At 37.3% G+C, this 15,379-nt stretch overlaps 1 protein-coding gene across 2 annotated transcripts in view; it reads left to right on the forward strand.

Annotated features, from left to right (window-relative positions):
• Window positions 1-13,751, forward strand: part of LOC131035888 (violaxanthin de-epoxidase, chloroplastic) — a 113,176-nt gene extending 99,425 nt beyond the window's left edge. For both annotated transcript variants that reach the window (XM_057967649.2, XM_057967648.2), the window contains exon 5: window positions 12,636-13,751. In XM_057967649.2, coding sequence (XP_057823632.2) covers window positions 12,636-13,137 — 502 coding nt within the window. In that variant the 3' untranslated portion in view covers window positions 13,138-13,751. The remainder of the gene's footprint in view (window positions 1-12,635) is intronic.
• The last annotated feature ends 1,628 nt before the right edge of the window (window positions 13,752-15,379 follow it).

Here is a 15,379-nt window from a genome sequence, read left to right on the forward strand (position 1 = left end):
TTCGTCAGTTTTGAATTGTCTGAATTTTGAAAGTCATAAGTTAGTTTGTGCAAACCATGGTCAGAACAGAGTCTAGACATCATCAAAGTGCCTAGAAAGGCCAAAGGATGAAGATCGCAGTTGATTTGGGTCAATTTGGACAATGCTTTTTTGCTTTTTCCTATTTTTTAGGAAATTTCTTTTTGGCATTTTGAGCACGATCTCCGAAGTGGCTATTTTTAGAAAGTTTTTCCTATTTTTTAGGGATGCTTTCTTTTTTCTATTTTTGGAAAGGGGATCTAGGGTTTGCATTATTGGCTCAAAGATTCACTGGAAACAATCAACAAATTCCTCCGAAATTCAAGTTTTGTTTGAAAAAGCCAATTTCCTAAATTTTAGGGATCTAGAGGAATTCAATGGATGAAAGATGAGTGGTTTTCAAATTTCAAACAAATCCGAGAAGAATTGCACAAGTTATGAAGATTTGAAGTTTTGATCTCATGGTGCGTGGATTTCTTGAAATCCGCCCTCCTTGGTTCTTGAAATTCGTGAAGTCCACCTTCAAGGACATGAAGATGGTTCCTAAGTCAAAGCAAGTCCCCCTAGCAAACAAGCAATGTGGCATGAAGTTCATGAAGTCTGCTCTCCATGGTTTCTAAGTTTCACCAAGTCTGCCCTTGATTGAGTATAAGGTGCATGAAGTTAAGAAAGTCTGCTTAAGGGTGAAGGAAGTAGCATGTGGGAGAAGTGCAAAGGTTTGAGCAAGTCTTCCCTCCATGGTGCATGAAGTTAACAAAGTCCGCCATGAGTTTTGGTGCACAAAGTTGGTAAAGTCCGCCCACTATGCATTGAGTGGTGCATGAAAAGAGAAAAGTTTGCCCTAATGGTAGGGAAGCATGGTCATGACCTTCTCAAAGTCCGCCCTAGGAAAGGTTGCAAAGTTAACAAGTGGTGCACAAACTCATGGAAGTCCGCCCAAGGTAATAAATAATGGTGCATGGATCAAGCAAAGTCCGCTCAAGAAGACAGCATTTGGTGCCCAAGTATCTTAAACTCCGCCCAAGAAGTGAGGGAAATACCAAGGTTGAAAGGTTCTCAAGTCTCCCCAAGTCCGCCCTCCTTCAAATCAAGGTGCATGACTTCAATGAAGTCTGCCCTAGAGAGACAACAAGTGGTGCACATTCTTCACCAAGTCCGCCCTATGGATGATGAAGCAGTTCCTAAAAGTGATGAAGTCCGCCCTATAACATATGAATGATGGTGCACAAGTTGTGTAAAGTCCACCCTAGCTTTGATTGCAATTGAAATCAAGTCAAAGATACTTGCTAAGTTTGAAACAAAGGAATATTCCAAGCTGATGTCATCAAGATTTGATTCCCAAGTTCGAACTATGACAGATTTGGAAAGTTTTAGAAAGAGAATATTGAAGATCCAGTTCGAATTACAAACTGAAAATGGATTTAGAAACTTTCATCTTGAACTGAAAATTGAAAGTTCGAACTTGCCAAAGAGATGACAGTTCACTAAGGTCTGATTTGGAAACTTTCTTTGAAAGATTAAAGACTGAATGTCCAAGTTCGATGAATGAAGATTGAATTAGAATCAAATTTTGAAGATCCTCCGTGTTTCCAATTATGAAATTCGAACTCTTATACAAATACCTTGTGCATTCCTCATTTATCCATTTGAAGTTCGAACTTTCTGAGCAAGTTGAGAGCAACTAAGAGAGGTTTTCTACAGGTGGACATTTTTGAGAGATTTTTTAATAGTTTTTGCAGGTTGGAAGTGATTTCAAGAAAGATTTTAAGTTTAAGTCTGAGATTTCCAACATTTTTCACAAGTTCACATGCAAATTGAAGGAGATTCTTGACTGTTTGGAAGGCAAATTCATTAATTTTCTGATATTATCATCTGATTTTTCATCCTCCAAGCAGCTTTTGTTCTCTTCTTCTCATTCTTCCGAAGGTGAAAATGAGTTTTGTGGGCAGAGTATTGGGTTTTGAACCCGATTTTTCTTCAAAGTTTTAAAGAGAAAGAACAAATATAGCAGATTCCCCTTCTTTTCTTTCTCACTTTCTGCCTTTCAAACAAGTTAGAATGAATTTAATTGATTTTTCTTGGACTTCGATTTTCCCTAAATTCTGATTTTGAAGTTAAAATCAGACTGTAAACTCCTTAAGTTTGATGATTTTCAGGGGTTTTCATTAAGATTTTCAGAATATCAAAGTATTTGAAAACCTCATTTTAAGGCTAAGTGTTGGAAGGAGAGTAAAAATCGTGATACACTTAGCTGTCAAACCCCAAAATTACATTTAAATATAAATTCTAACTTAAGTTTATTTGTTTCTTTTGCAGATTTGGATGACCTCCGAGGTTGGAACATCATGTAGAATGAAGTTTCAGGTTGACAAAGATTCCCCTCCCGAATCAAAAATGAATTCTAAATGGAAACAAGTAGGAGACACAAACTTGGGACACATCAACCTCTGAGAGTTTAAGAAGCGGATGCACAGCATAGACACTCAGCTGCCCACGACAATAGCAAGGAAAATGATGCGGAATGGTATAGTACAGGCTGCTGGTTTTCTTCCAGCAATGCAATGTACTGAATTGATTGCAGAGTGCTTCAAGCACTATAACCTAGAGAACAGAGAGATAGTAGCTCCTGATGTCAAAATTCTCGCAAATATTAGAGAAGTGGCAATTAGGGAAGCATTTCGCATACCTGAGTATCATAACACTGTCTACATGACTGGAGATGAAGCAATACAGTTATACAATGACCACATAGAAGAATATGAGGCTAATATCAACCATTCATGGTTGGAAAAGCCGAGGAAAGGAATTTCCAAGATACCTAAACTCCTTGTGAGGGCATATTTCAAAGAAGATTATGGAGACCTCATAGTCCTATTGAACAAAGTCATGGGTAGCCAACAAGGTGCTCCTTTCGGCCATCGATGTACTATTTTATCCATGAAGTGACTGCTGGAGTTAAGATGATAAACTGGGTCAGAATCATTAGTGATAATCTGGATGATCAGTTGAGAAACTTGGAAAAGAATAGGACCTTCTATATGACTTCTTATTTGGTCTATTCTTTGGCCAGGACATATAGATATAGAGGCCTTGTATGCAGAGGAGCTGTGGGAAATAAGGAGAACCAATTTGTTGTTTATGATTGTTATCCGCAATTGCACCTAGAGGAGAAATTCCATCTGAAAAGAGTTAATGATGCATTCTTAATGCATATCACGAGAACCCTTCAGGGAGGTATCCATCAACAACTCTCTCAAGAGTCGAAAGATTTTATCAACAGGTTTGGGTATTGGTATATCCAAAATCCCAGATTTACCTACTTAAGGATCCAAGGATTCTCCGGACAACCATACAAGTTACCCATGTTTCCTAGGAACAGGATGGTACTACTTGAGGTGGTACGTCAATTGGAGAATTTTATGAGTGTGAAGAGAAAGAAACAAAAGACAGGAGCATCTTCTCTCACTGTCAGAAATGGATTGGAAACATGTCCATCGGCCCAGGCTGCTACACATGCTGACAAAGAAATACAATGGTACCCATTCTTCCAGTATCAAGCGAGGAGTCATTTCGATCCTTTTCATCAAATGGGAAAGGTGAATAAAGTAAAATTTGAGCATAGGCCGATTCTCGAGGATTATTGGGCTAGTGCTGCTAATAGCTTCGATGTGAGAAGGAGGCTATGGTCTAGAATTCCATTGAGTTTGATCAGAGTTTTTGAAGTATTCCGTGTAGTAGACCAGCTTGATGAAGACAAATAATATGAGTAGCCACATTATGCCACCTTGAAGAATGAGCCCCTTGCCTCCGTCGATTGGTCAGATACTGAAAGATCCAACCTAGGTGACCTTATGAGGTGAGGCCTGTAATTGAGTACTCTAAGTGGTGGGCAGCTCAAAAAACTAAGGAGCTCAAGGCGAAAAACGTTGCCTTCACATATGATCTCATGGGAACTATTGAGTCCATGTCTTCAAATCATGGTGTAACATTCAGTGGTCCCAGAAATCCAAAAAGTGTTGGGTCGAGGAAGAGAAAGGAACCCACTGAAAATTCACTGAGGGCAAAAGGAATGAAAGTCACTGGAGAAGTAGATGTGAGCAGATGACAAAAGTCAGGAGAAGGTCATTTGACCATAAGTGCTTCATCTACCACACCAATGAGAATTATGATTGATGAATAAGAATAGGACAGTGAAATGGAAGATGAGGAAATGAGAGTTCCTTCTCCTGTCATTGAGGAGATCATAGAGGAACCAATTCAGACCCCATTTTAGGAACCAACACAGGAGCCCAATGTCGCTAAGGTTGTAGAAGTTGAGAACCCAAAACCTCAAAGAGAATTCCTGGATGGTATAATCACTACGCCTAAGGATATTGAGGATAATTTTGATGAAGGTGGCATGGAACGATCAACCATTCCTGATTGGTTGAAGGAGAGAATGAAAGCAAAGGTTCCTGAGAAAGTGCACCAAGTAGATAACACAGCTGCACTCTTGGCTGAATTAGACAAGTCCAGCAAAGTAAAACCGCCCAAGCCAACCAAGAGATTTTCTCCGATTCAAAGAAATAGTGCAGGGTTCAGGACAGTTCAAGTAGCAGTTCCAAAGGCAAGTAAAACTCAGGATGACATCACTCCTGAGGAGTACGAGATCACTATTGTGAACTTGGGTAAATCTACCAAATCCCAAGAGGTCCAGGACTTTGATGAGTCCTGCAACACCCTCAAGGCAAGATTGAACAAGGAAATAGAAAAAAGAAAGAAGGTTGAAGCTGAGAATGAGCAATGGAAGAGATATGTTCAACATTTGACAAATCCCATTGATCGAGAGGAGGTACCTGTTACTCCACGCATACCTCTTCCACAAGAATCATTAAAGGATTATGAGGACATGAAGATGACTTTCAGAGAAGCCAAATTATGGACTTTTGATGCTTCAGAGCGTGCTGACATACTCATTGAGAATCCGGTATCAGCACATGACTCCACCTCTTCCTTATTGAGTAGAATTCAAGACATAGCTGAGGCTTGGGAAGATATTGAGGATATTCAGAGAAGGATAATTCCATGTCTGAAGATAATCAAAGGGCTTTCTCAGCAGGATCTTATAGATGGAAATGTCATCCAACCCGGTGACATATATGATTTCAGCACTTGGTACTTTGCTTTGATTACTAGGGTTGAATCTTTGAGAAAATCTGAGGCTAAGTGTTCAGAGATTGAAAAGACCATCAGGAGTATTCAGGACAAAGTCTTCTTTGTGGCAGCTGAGATATTGCAGCAGGATGAGGTGCGAGAGAAGCATCTGCGTGCTGAGAATTTGAGGGCCAAAGTTCAAGGAAACCTCTTCAAAGTTTCAGGGCCGATTCTCAAGGAAGATCTCACTAGGATTTCGAGTTTCATTCATATTGATGAGAATTTCTTAGTGTAGGTTGCTGACTGGGAGAGCACTCTCGCCACATGTGTTGATGATGTGGACATGATTGATTTCCAAATTGGCAGCTTGCCACATGTCACCATGGAGGAGGTTCGACCACTTGTGTCCAAATACATTGCATCTACTGAAAAGGAAACTGGATGCCCACCTCAATGAAATTAGCAGCTGTGCCACTTGTCCTCTTTTCTCTTGTTGAAACTAATTGAGTTTTTGGAAACCCTAATTAGGGTTTTGATCTTTTAATTTGGGCCCTTGATCACTGTTCGATCTTGGCCATTCAAAATTTTTGGACTCCTATATAAGGTTGCTTCCTCTCATTTGGAGAGTGTGAGGTTTTTGAAATATTGTTGCATGAAGGTCATTTTTCAGATAATATATTACATGTGTGTTTTCTCTTAAGGCTTTGTAATCCCTATTGTTTGAGTGATTAAGCAAGGTTTTCAATTTCTTCAACACATTAGTTAGAATTTATTTTATGTTGTTAGATGAATGAAAGATCTGATAAGTATCGGTTTATGGTGTATCTCCGCTCATACTTTTGGTGAATGGATGATTTTCATTCACTGTGCAAAGTTAGTCTGAGCTTTCTATTTTGTGCATGCTTAAACTTTCGATCAAAACACATCCCTTGAAGATTGCATCCACTTTGTGTAGTTGTCTTAAGTGAGGCGAAGCAAAGTATGGTTTACTGAGTTCACCGAATCAATACCGTCTCTTGAATTCATAGGATTAGAGTAGACTTCTAAACCCTTATCCTTTTATCCCTTTTTTGAAAGTCTAAATCCGAAAATCCAAAAAAAATAAAGAGAAGAGCATCAATTGTTAAATTTGTCTAAGTCCTAAGATTGTGAACAATCCAAGCGTAAGTCCCTTTGTGTATTACCAGCATATCACAACGCCCATTGAGCTTGTCCACATGTCAAGACTTGACAAAAGAAACCTTGGAATCACCATATGATCTTTTCGCAATCTTAGCATACGCGGTGATTTTTCAAGAGAGGATAAATTATCTTTGGGTACTTTATTCTAATGCTTGGCATTCGATAAAACATACACCAACAGGTCCTAAAATTGCTTGAATTTTGATGGACTTTCCTAAGGAACAAACCATTTTATGTTGCATCTACAGCCTTAGTTATGGGTCCTATAGCAGTAGAAATTGGAAAATCTATTTTGCTACAAATGGGACCACTTTAAGTTGAAGTATTGCCGTAGTCTTGGGTCTAAAGCTTTTAGACTACTTTGTTGGTGAGGTTGTATTTCAAGACACTAATAGCTTCAAGCATGAAATCTTTTACCATCCTAAGGTTGCTATTGGCACCCACTCTTAAGTTTATAATGTAGCTTTTTCTAGGAGAGTGGGAACTAGGTATAATGCAAGTCTTCCTACATCAGGCTTGTTGCTTTCCTATCAAATATAACATTAGAGTATAAAATCTCAAAATTAGTGTTTCTCCAAGTTTTGGGGACAAGGGCATGCGTTTGTTGGACGACAAAAATAATTCCTGAAATTTGGGGATGTGGGTGGACAATCATTAAAAGAGATATAAAAATGAATATGGAATCACTTATTTGATATGGACTATTAGAGAACATTATTGATCTAGGTCTCCCACAATATTGATAAAGTTTAGAGTTGTAGCATCATGACCATTTCATTTTCATGGCTCAAGTTAAAAATATGCTATGAATCTGTTAGAGTTGTTTTGTATGGTTAATTACAGTTCTTTCCACTACACATGGTGGTTCAACTGAAGTTGTCATCCTATAATGATTCATCATTGGTCTGTGAGTCATTTTGTAGACAATTGGTTGATTGTTTGATATATCATGCATCCACATGATTGGATCTTTGTTTTGTTATTAGTTTTCTATCTCATAATATAGCCCAATTAAAGTTTGTTCATTGGCAAACAACAAATATCAAATATGTGTTGTGATATGTCAAAGGTACTCTTTGACTTTGGAATTCTCAATCAAAGGACATATCATTTTAGGGTGTCAAGATATACAAAACATGATTGGGATGGTGTTAGAGATCAACTATTGGCTACATTTTCTGTTTGGGCTCAGAGTTGTGCTGTGGTAGGGTAAGCTTCAATATATTGTAGCTTTATCTTCCACTAAAGTGGAGTACAAAGAACCTGTTAGAGCTAGTTGTGAAACAGTATGATTACACCTCATTGAGAGATCTTTAACTTGATTATACCGACTCTACTTTTTTGTGACAAGTAGGGAGTCTTGAAGCTAGTGAGGAACTTATATTGTGATGCACATACCAAGCAAATTGAGGTTTATCGTCACTGCATTTGGCAATTGGTTGCAAATTTGCAGTTAATTGTATCTCTCATCGACTGCACATCTAGGAATAGTCTTCTAATCTAATGACTAAACCTCTTTGTACTATTCCTTTTTTAAAATGTCAAGACAAAATTGGAGTTATATCCAGTTTAGTCACAAAGAAGAGCGTATTAGATATAATATAATGGCAGACTAAACTTTGTATGCAACCATTTATTGCAATAATCCCACATTAGTTATCTCTTGAAATATTACGATGTAAGTTATAACTATCAATATAACTTCTCCATTCCATAATAAATACAAGCATGTACACATTGGAGTGTGTGCCATCCAAATCTCTCAAACTCTAGGCATTCACTTCCAACACCAAGGACCAAAACAATAAAGTTTTTTAAAGGGGCTAGTTTCCCTCTCTTTCAACCAACAAAACCCCACCAATATCATTAACTATGTCCTCAAAATGAGGGTCAAGCATTATGGGATTCTTTCTCTAGTTCCATCTGTAATTTTTCAAGCTACCATGCATGATATAAAATATAAGGGAAGCAAATCTAGTATGGTCAAAGAGTGTCAAGAAGAGGTTATTTTTCCCATTCCTTCTCTTGTCATCTCTACCATGATATTTTTTTCTTTAACAGAAAAATATTTTACTGCAATCAAAGTGAAGGGAAAGATGGGAAAGTTTTTCAATTTTTATTCCATACACAGTCCACCAAAATATGATCTATATAACAAATATTCCATGCATATACATAATCTAAAATTGTGTTCTCCATCCCTTTGTCTTTTCTTTCCATATTATGCAAAATAAGTAAATGGGTGGAACTGCTGTAGGGGAAATGGAGCTTTCACCCAACAAGAAGCAAACAACATTCACTAAATGTAGATTTTTAAAAGGAAACTCTTCTCTTTCAGCAGTACCAAATGGAAATAAAAACCGGATTATGTCAACAGAGAAATGAGAGTTATCAACAGTCCTAAAAGGGTGTTTTCATTGTTGTCCTTCTCCTGTCCTATCACAAAAAGAAACAGTATCTCGCTTCTTGTGCACCAATGCATGGAGGTTATGCTTGGATGCATTCTTTTTTCTTTGACATTGGTAAGAATCTCATTTGACCTTCACTACTTCTTTTTGAAGATATCTTAAATTTCTTTTATTGTTTTCTACTTTTTAAGTGTGCTTTTGTTTTTCAGAATCTTTTTTAACTAAAACATTGTTGACAATCACCAAGAATACCCTGATATCTGTGCTACAGCTACTGATTTGCAGTGATGGTGAGACATTTTTGAACAAGGGGTGTCCACTGTTTTCTTTGTAGGGATGGGGATTAGGAGGGGGGAGAGGTGGGAGAAAGAAAGTGCGAGCTTGTACATTTTGTCTCCATCCCCCATCTCGAGGATGTGTCAGCAATTGTTGTCATTGATGTCAACCCTTAACTTTTGTGTTGTAATTGATGATATGCTCAGTGTTGTGTTGTGATCATTGATGTAGAGTGCAGACGGATGATGGTTGAAGATGTTCTTTTGTTGTGGATGTCCACCTTCTTGGTGTTTGATCTCTACACTCAATATGTTGTAATGGTGCTTATGATGGTGATGATATGTGATTTTGAAGATCAGTGATGATGTTGAAGCATTAAGATGAGGATTAGAAGCATACTACAAGCTGTTGTAGTATTTCTTTTGTTGCTCCTGAGTGAGAAAATGTTGCTACAAGGATATTCTGATTGTTGTAGGTTGATGAAGAGTGTGAATGTAGAAAGGTGTGTTGAAGATTGGTTGGGAGAATGCTCCGCATTCCTCCGTGTTTGCAGATATGGTCTTGCGGTTTGGGATTTAATGTGTATGTTTTGTGAACATTGCACTCCTATCTTTTCAGGTCCCTAGTGTTGCAACAAGTCTTGTTGGTAAATGCAGTATGTTGGCAGGTTGGTTGTTTATCAAGATTGATCTGGAAAATGATGCTCCGCATTGATGTTTCTGTTGTTGTAGCTTAGTGGATGTGCTTATAATGTTTGTGCAGTGTCTCAGTTCAGATTTCAAGTGATGATGTTCTCCTTAAGTATGTTTGACAATGTCTTATCTTATGGCTGTGTTGTTTGGGCATTCGGGTATGGAGAACTCTGTATCAACTTGGTTGCGCCATCTTGTCTTGGCATGATAGTGTGAAATAAGTATTTGGGATGTTGTTGGATGTTCATGAAGTGTCTCTATGTGGTCTGCATGGCATTTGTTTATCTTTTTGGTGCTGCATATTGTTTGGTGTTGGTTTTCAAGGTGATTTGTCGTTGTCTGGCCGACAGGGCTTATTCTCTTGCTTGTGCTATGTATCTGGGGGTCTGTGCTAGCTTTGGAGTATGTGATAAGTTGTATTTGGTTCCTACTATGCCTTGTGGTGATCTGCATTGGGTGAATTCTTTTGGTGGATATGTTTTTTGGTCTGATTGGTTAGGGCGTTACATGTTTCTTCTACGCATTATCCTATTGCTGACTTTGGAGGAAGTGCACTGGTGTGGTTGATGCTTGAGGCCACATTGGATGATGTATTAAGATGCTTTAAGTCCTCTCTATCTCTTGGATTGGACCACTTTCACCGCAATAATGTTTTGAGGCTGACCTGTTGGGGTTATTGCTTGTCCCCTATTTCGGCTGACCTAATTAGAGTTCAGAGATGATGCAAATGGTATAAATAGAAGATCAAATCAATTGCAAGTGGTGTGGATATTGTAAGGATTTTGAAAGATGCAAAATTTAAGTAGTAGATGTGTGTGGTGGAAGTTTTGGAGCTGAATTGCCAAATGGTTGCTTAAGGAAATGTGTCAAGGCAACTACTTTTTTAGGAGATTGTGATGCTGAAGGCTAATACTTTGTAATTCAAATAATCTTTTTATCTTTCCCCAAGGTAGTGAGCCTCACCTTGCAAGTCCCTTTTGTATCTTGCATTGAGGAAGTGATCCTTAGCAACAAGTCCATTTCGGGAGTAGTGTGCTTCCTTAGGCAATGAGCCTTAAACAAATTGTAATTCTTGTTTATATATTGTGAGACTCTCACTGTGTTTTTCCCCTTCTTGGGTTTTCCACATAAATTTGGTGTTCTTTTGTGCCTGTGTGTTCGTTTATTTATCTTTCTTTATTGCTGATCAGATTAAGGATCTTGGAATTTAAATTGTGCTGCAAAATTTTTTTGCTCAAGACTGATTCACCCCCTCCTCTCAGTCTTGGGGTGCGTTCAATAGGATCTTTAGGACATCTAGGCTAGCTCCCAAACTCCAAGAATGTGCATTTGCGTTTTCTTAAATCAAGCAAGAGATTTGACTTTTTAACATAAGTGGGTCCCAATATGAAATCACATTAAGCACAATCCTAAATGAGCTTACTCACCCATTGTTTCTAAGAAGAGCAGGTTATCAAACAATATTGCGGACCTCTGTTTGATCCCCACTAGTGGACTATTTTGGGCTATCCAAAAATCCCTTAGAAGGTGAGGATTATTTTGTGTTTTTTGTGATCGTGAATGCCTAAATAACTTGCTTCATTTGAGAATTTCTATCTGTGTCAATTGCTTTGGCAAGCTTGGGTGACTTTAAATTGTTAACTTTGGCCCTTTTGTTTTTTCTTGTGCAATAGTTGATGATTTACAATAAGGCAAAAACAACAAATGCATCTATATGTGGACATAAGAGATTCTTTACTATATATGAAAATAACAAACACAAGGCAGAAGGCTCCTACCACCTCACACTTACTCTCTCTCCCATTTAGGTCTGTGCATCAATATCCGACTGACTGCTTCACCTCCCAACTATGAGGGAACCTTCAAAGCACAAAACCCAAGTTAGTCCTTTACTTGATAGTTTCCCTGTGGTATCACCATCTCTGTGAATCTTTACTCAGGTGAAATGATGCAAAATGGGAGAGGTCTTCCTTCACATCTCATATCTTTAGCAATTTGATTATTCTCTACAATGTGGACTGAGTTGAATTTTAAGATTATACCATAATTGTTACTTTTCTGACTAGTCTGCCTGTATTGCAGTAATTTGGCATCGCTGTGTTGCAAAAGTGAAGAGGCTGTACTTGTATTTCTAGCCAGTCTCCTAGATTTCCCACTTGGAGCCTTTTGGTTGCTACATAACTTTGTTTTCATAGACTCCCATTATACGTCATCCAATACAACGTATTTTTCTTTCTTAGCTTTCCAGGTTTTTATAGGTGTCCACAGTGTGTTTGTCTATTCCTAATTGAAGAGTCTGGTAGTCCTTTCCAAAACATTTTCTAAGACACTAAAATTCGTTGATTTTGGGGGCTCCTTGTCCATGTTGGGAGTCCTTAATAATATTTAGATTCTAGGTTTACGTAAACTTCATAATACCACATAAGCCCCTCATCCAATGGTGTCTAGCACTTGAGTTCTCATTTTGTAGCCCACACTTATAAATTTAAGCTTTGTTTGCAAAATGAAGGCCACTATTGAAACATTTTCATCATTAGGGCAAGTCAAAAGGGTGACATTTTTGGGATTTCACCTTCCACTTTTTGTGAAAGGTTGATTTTCATTTATATTCCGTCTTTAATGTTTCTTTTCACTGCAAAAGGTATTGGAGATGAAGTGTATACATTCATTCTACTTTGACGGTATACAACTGGTTAGCGATTGTGGTAGTGTTTGTAAAAGGGAAAACTGTGCATTGTTTTTTCTTTTCAAAAATATTGGCAATACCATCATTAATATTTATCAGGTTGTACAATTTGGATCACTTTCCTTGTTTCTAATTGCAGAGATTATGATTTATATACTTGCATCTCAAGTCAATTCTTGTCTTTCTTTTAAATTTCAAACTTTTGAACTGTTACTTAAAGACTTGTAAATTTTTATGCAGGTACATACTTTCATCCAAGATAGAAAATAAACCAGATGATTACATATTTGTATACTATCGAGGCAGAAATGATGCCTGGGAAGGATATGGAGGTTCTGTTATTTATACGCGGACTCCAGTTCTTCCTTCCAGCATTGTGCCTGAGTTAGAAAAGGCTGCAGGAAGGGTGGGACTGGACTTCAAAAAGTTTAAGAGAACAGACAACACATGTGGCCCTGAGCCCCCTCTGTTGGCCAGATTAGAAAGAAAGTTTGAGGAGGGAGAACAGGCAGTTGCAAAAGAAGTAGAACAACTAGAAAAAGAGGCTGAGGAAGTTGGAAAGACAGAACTGAATTTACTAGAGAACTTAGGAAAGGGAATACAAGAATTAGAGAAGGATGAGAAGTATCTCTTGCAAGAATTGAGTAAAGAGGAAATGGATATTTTGGATGATCTGAAAATGGAAGCTGTGGAGATTGAGAAACTTTTTGGAAAGGCATTGCCAATAAGAAAAATCAGATAGGCAGAACACATCATTGTGATGAATTTTCACATAGCGGTGCCAGAATATCTTGATGATATCTGATTTTTGGCCTTTACAATTATCAATTACAAGGAAATCTCTTTGGGTTGGATGGCATGTAGCATGGAATTTCGCAGTTATGGTTGCAGACATTATTGGAATACTTTTCCTCATAATTTTTTTTATAAAGATCAAGTCTGAGTTGCAATCATTTGAAGACGTCTTAAATTTCTCATCTACAGGTCCCAAAGACATTTTCAATTTTCAAAATTTAAAAGCAAAATTCACACAGATAAAGAAGGAAAATGTGAGTCAACCATGTATTATTCTGGCGATCTTATCCACAATGGGGAAAGTGGTATGTAATGGTCATAGCCCGGTTAGCATTTGCGATTTATAAATTAATTCAATTGCAATTGCTAGTTCTCTTTGATGAAACAATGTGCCATATGTTGCAGTGAAGATAGGTTTCCGCTGAAATTACTTTGACAGAATAGTGTAGGGTTATCTATAAATCTTTCTTTTGAAGTTTTCAATACAACCTTCTTATATTTATGAGATTAACATGGAGATCTTACATTTAAATTAGATGTCAATTTCAGACATTCCAATAATTATGTTTTGGTAAGAATTTTCTTGCAAATTGACATTTCTGATTGATTTCTGATATTGTTTCCAGATAAACAGTAAGAATTCAAATGTGGGAAAGGGTAGATCTTGTGGGAAGTAGTTCATTATGCTCTGATTGCATCATTAGTCTTCGCATATGGCTTAACTGCTTATAGCTATTGTTTTTGCTTCTGGGTAGTAACGATGCACGCTGTGGGATCCATTATGTGCGCAAGGGTAAAAAAGTACACATTTCAAAGTGTCACTCAATACCTGCTTAAAGATATCCCAATAACCATGTACTTAAAATTGCCAAAGTTATGCACAAATGCCCCAATAGTCGTGCACTGTAGGTACCAATAAAGGCTGCACAAATAGGTCAATTATGGTCCAAAAATGCTAGAAAATGGGCAGCTATTGGTACATGTGAAATTTATCAAGAGGGTTTTAGTTTTTTTTATGGTTTCTTTAAAGTTAGTAATTGACGGGTTGGGTGTGCAAGAAGTGAATGGTTATTGGAACATGGACAATAACTAGTGCTCTTCCCCTAATTGAGTTATTTGGTGCTAAATATATTATTTCTCATATAGACACCCACACCCTCTTGGATGCTCACTGACCATACACATGGGGTCTCTTTCATGTGCATACATTGATTTTAAAATATGTATGAAGTTTAAGATTTGAATGCATGAATAAGAATTTGTTAGAGAGCTACTTTGTATGCTTTTTATAAATTGGTTTTATAGGGAGTGAAGTGAGTTTCTTATAGCTATGAATGCACTTGAAGGTTGTTATTCTAATATTATGATATATCTTGCTTCTTGAAGCAAAATAATAAATAGACATGAGTGCATCATGGATGGGTATACGTAACCACATTGATTGTGCAAGCTCAATCTATATAGGCAAATTGGACCATGAATGGATATATGTAGCTAGATTGACCATGGAATATCTACCTATATAAGTAATTTGCGCCATGGATGGATATATTTTCATCTTTAGTTTGCATCCCCATGTCATAATTGATTTTCCTTTTTTTTTAATCTTGATTAGCAAAAGATGTAGAGCCATAATTGAGATGAGATTACTCAAAAAAAAAAATCAAGATATGAATTGTAATTTTGGTCATGATGAGTCACAAGATTGTAATGATTCTAAGATTCCCTTTAAATATATAAATAGGCAAGTGATATTTTTCTATTAATTTTTGGCAAAAAGGGGTTAGAAGTAGCATGAATCTTATAAATATGGGGACATGAAAATTACACTAGTTTTGTGCTATGGGAGCAATGAAAAAATGTAAATTCTAAGCTTCCATTCTTGGAGGTGTACATAATGTATATGAAAATGTGTGATCTTGGCTTTGATAAGTGAAGCCAATTTTGTGCGAATTCTACCATAAAGGCCTAAAAGGGAATGATCCTCTACAAAGCTAACCTCTCATATTGAATTCCACAAGAAATGGGTAACTTACATTACATCACCATCTTACATACACCATTAATGATAGACTAGGTAGATAACATGGTTGCTTGATATGTCGTTAGTCATTATTCAAATCATTAATTTGAATTCAATGATTTGTCATAGGGTCCTTGTTTAGAATGCTCCAAAAGATGTTTGCCAA

This window comes from Cryptomeria japonica, chromosome 8 (assembly GCF_030272615.1).
Source record: "Cryptomeria japonica chromosome 8, Sugi_1.0, whole genome shotgun sequence".
Classification (NCBI taxonomy): Eukaryota; Viridiplantae; Streptophyta; class Pinopsida; order Cupressales; family Cupressaceae; genus Cryptomeria; species Cryptomeria japonica.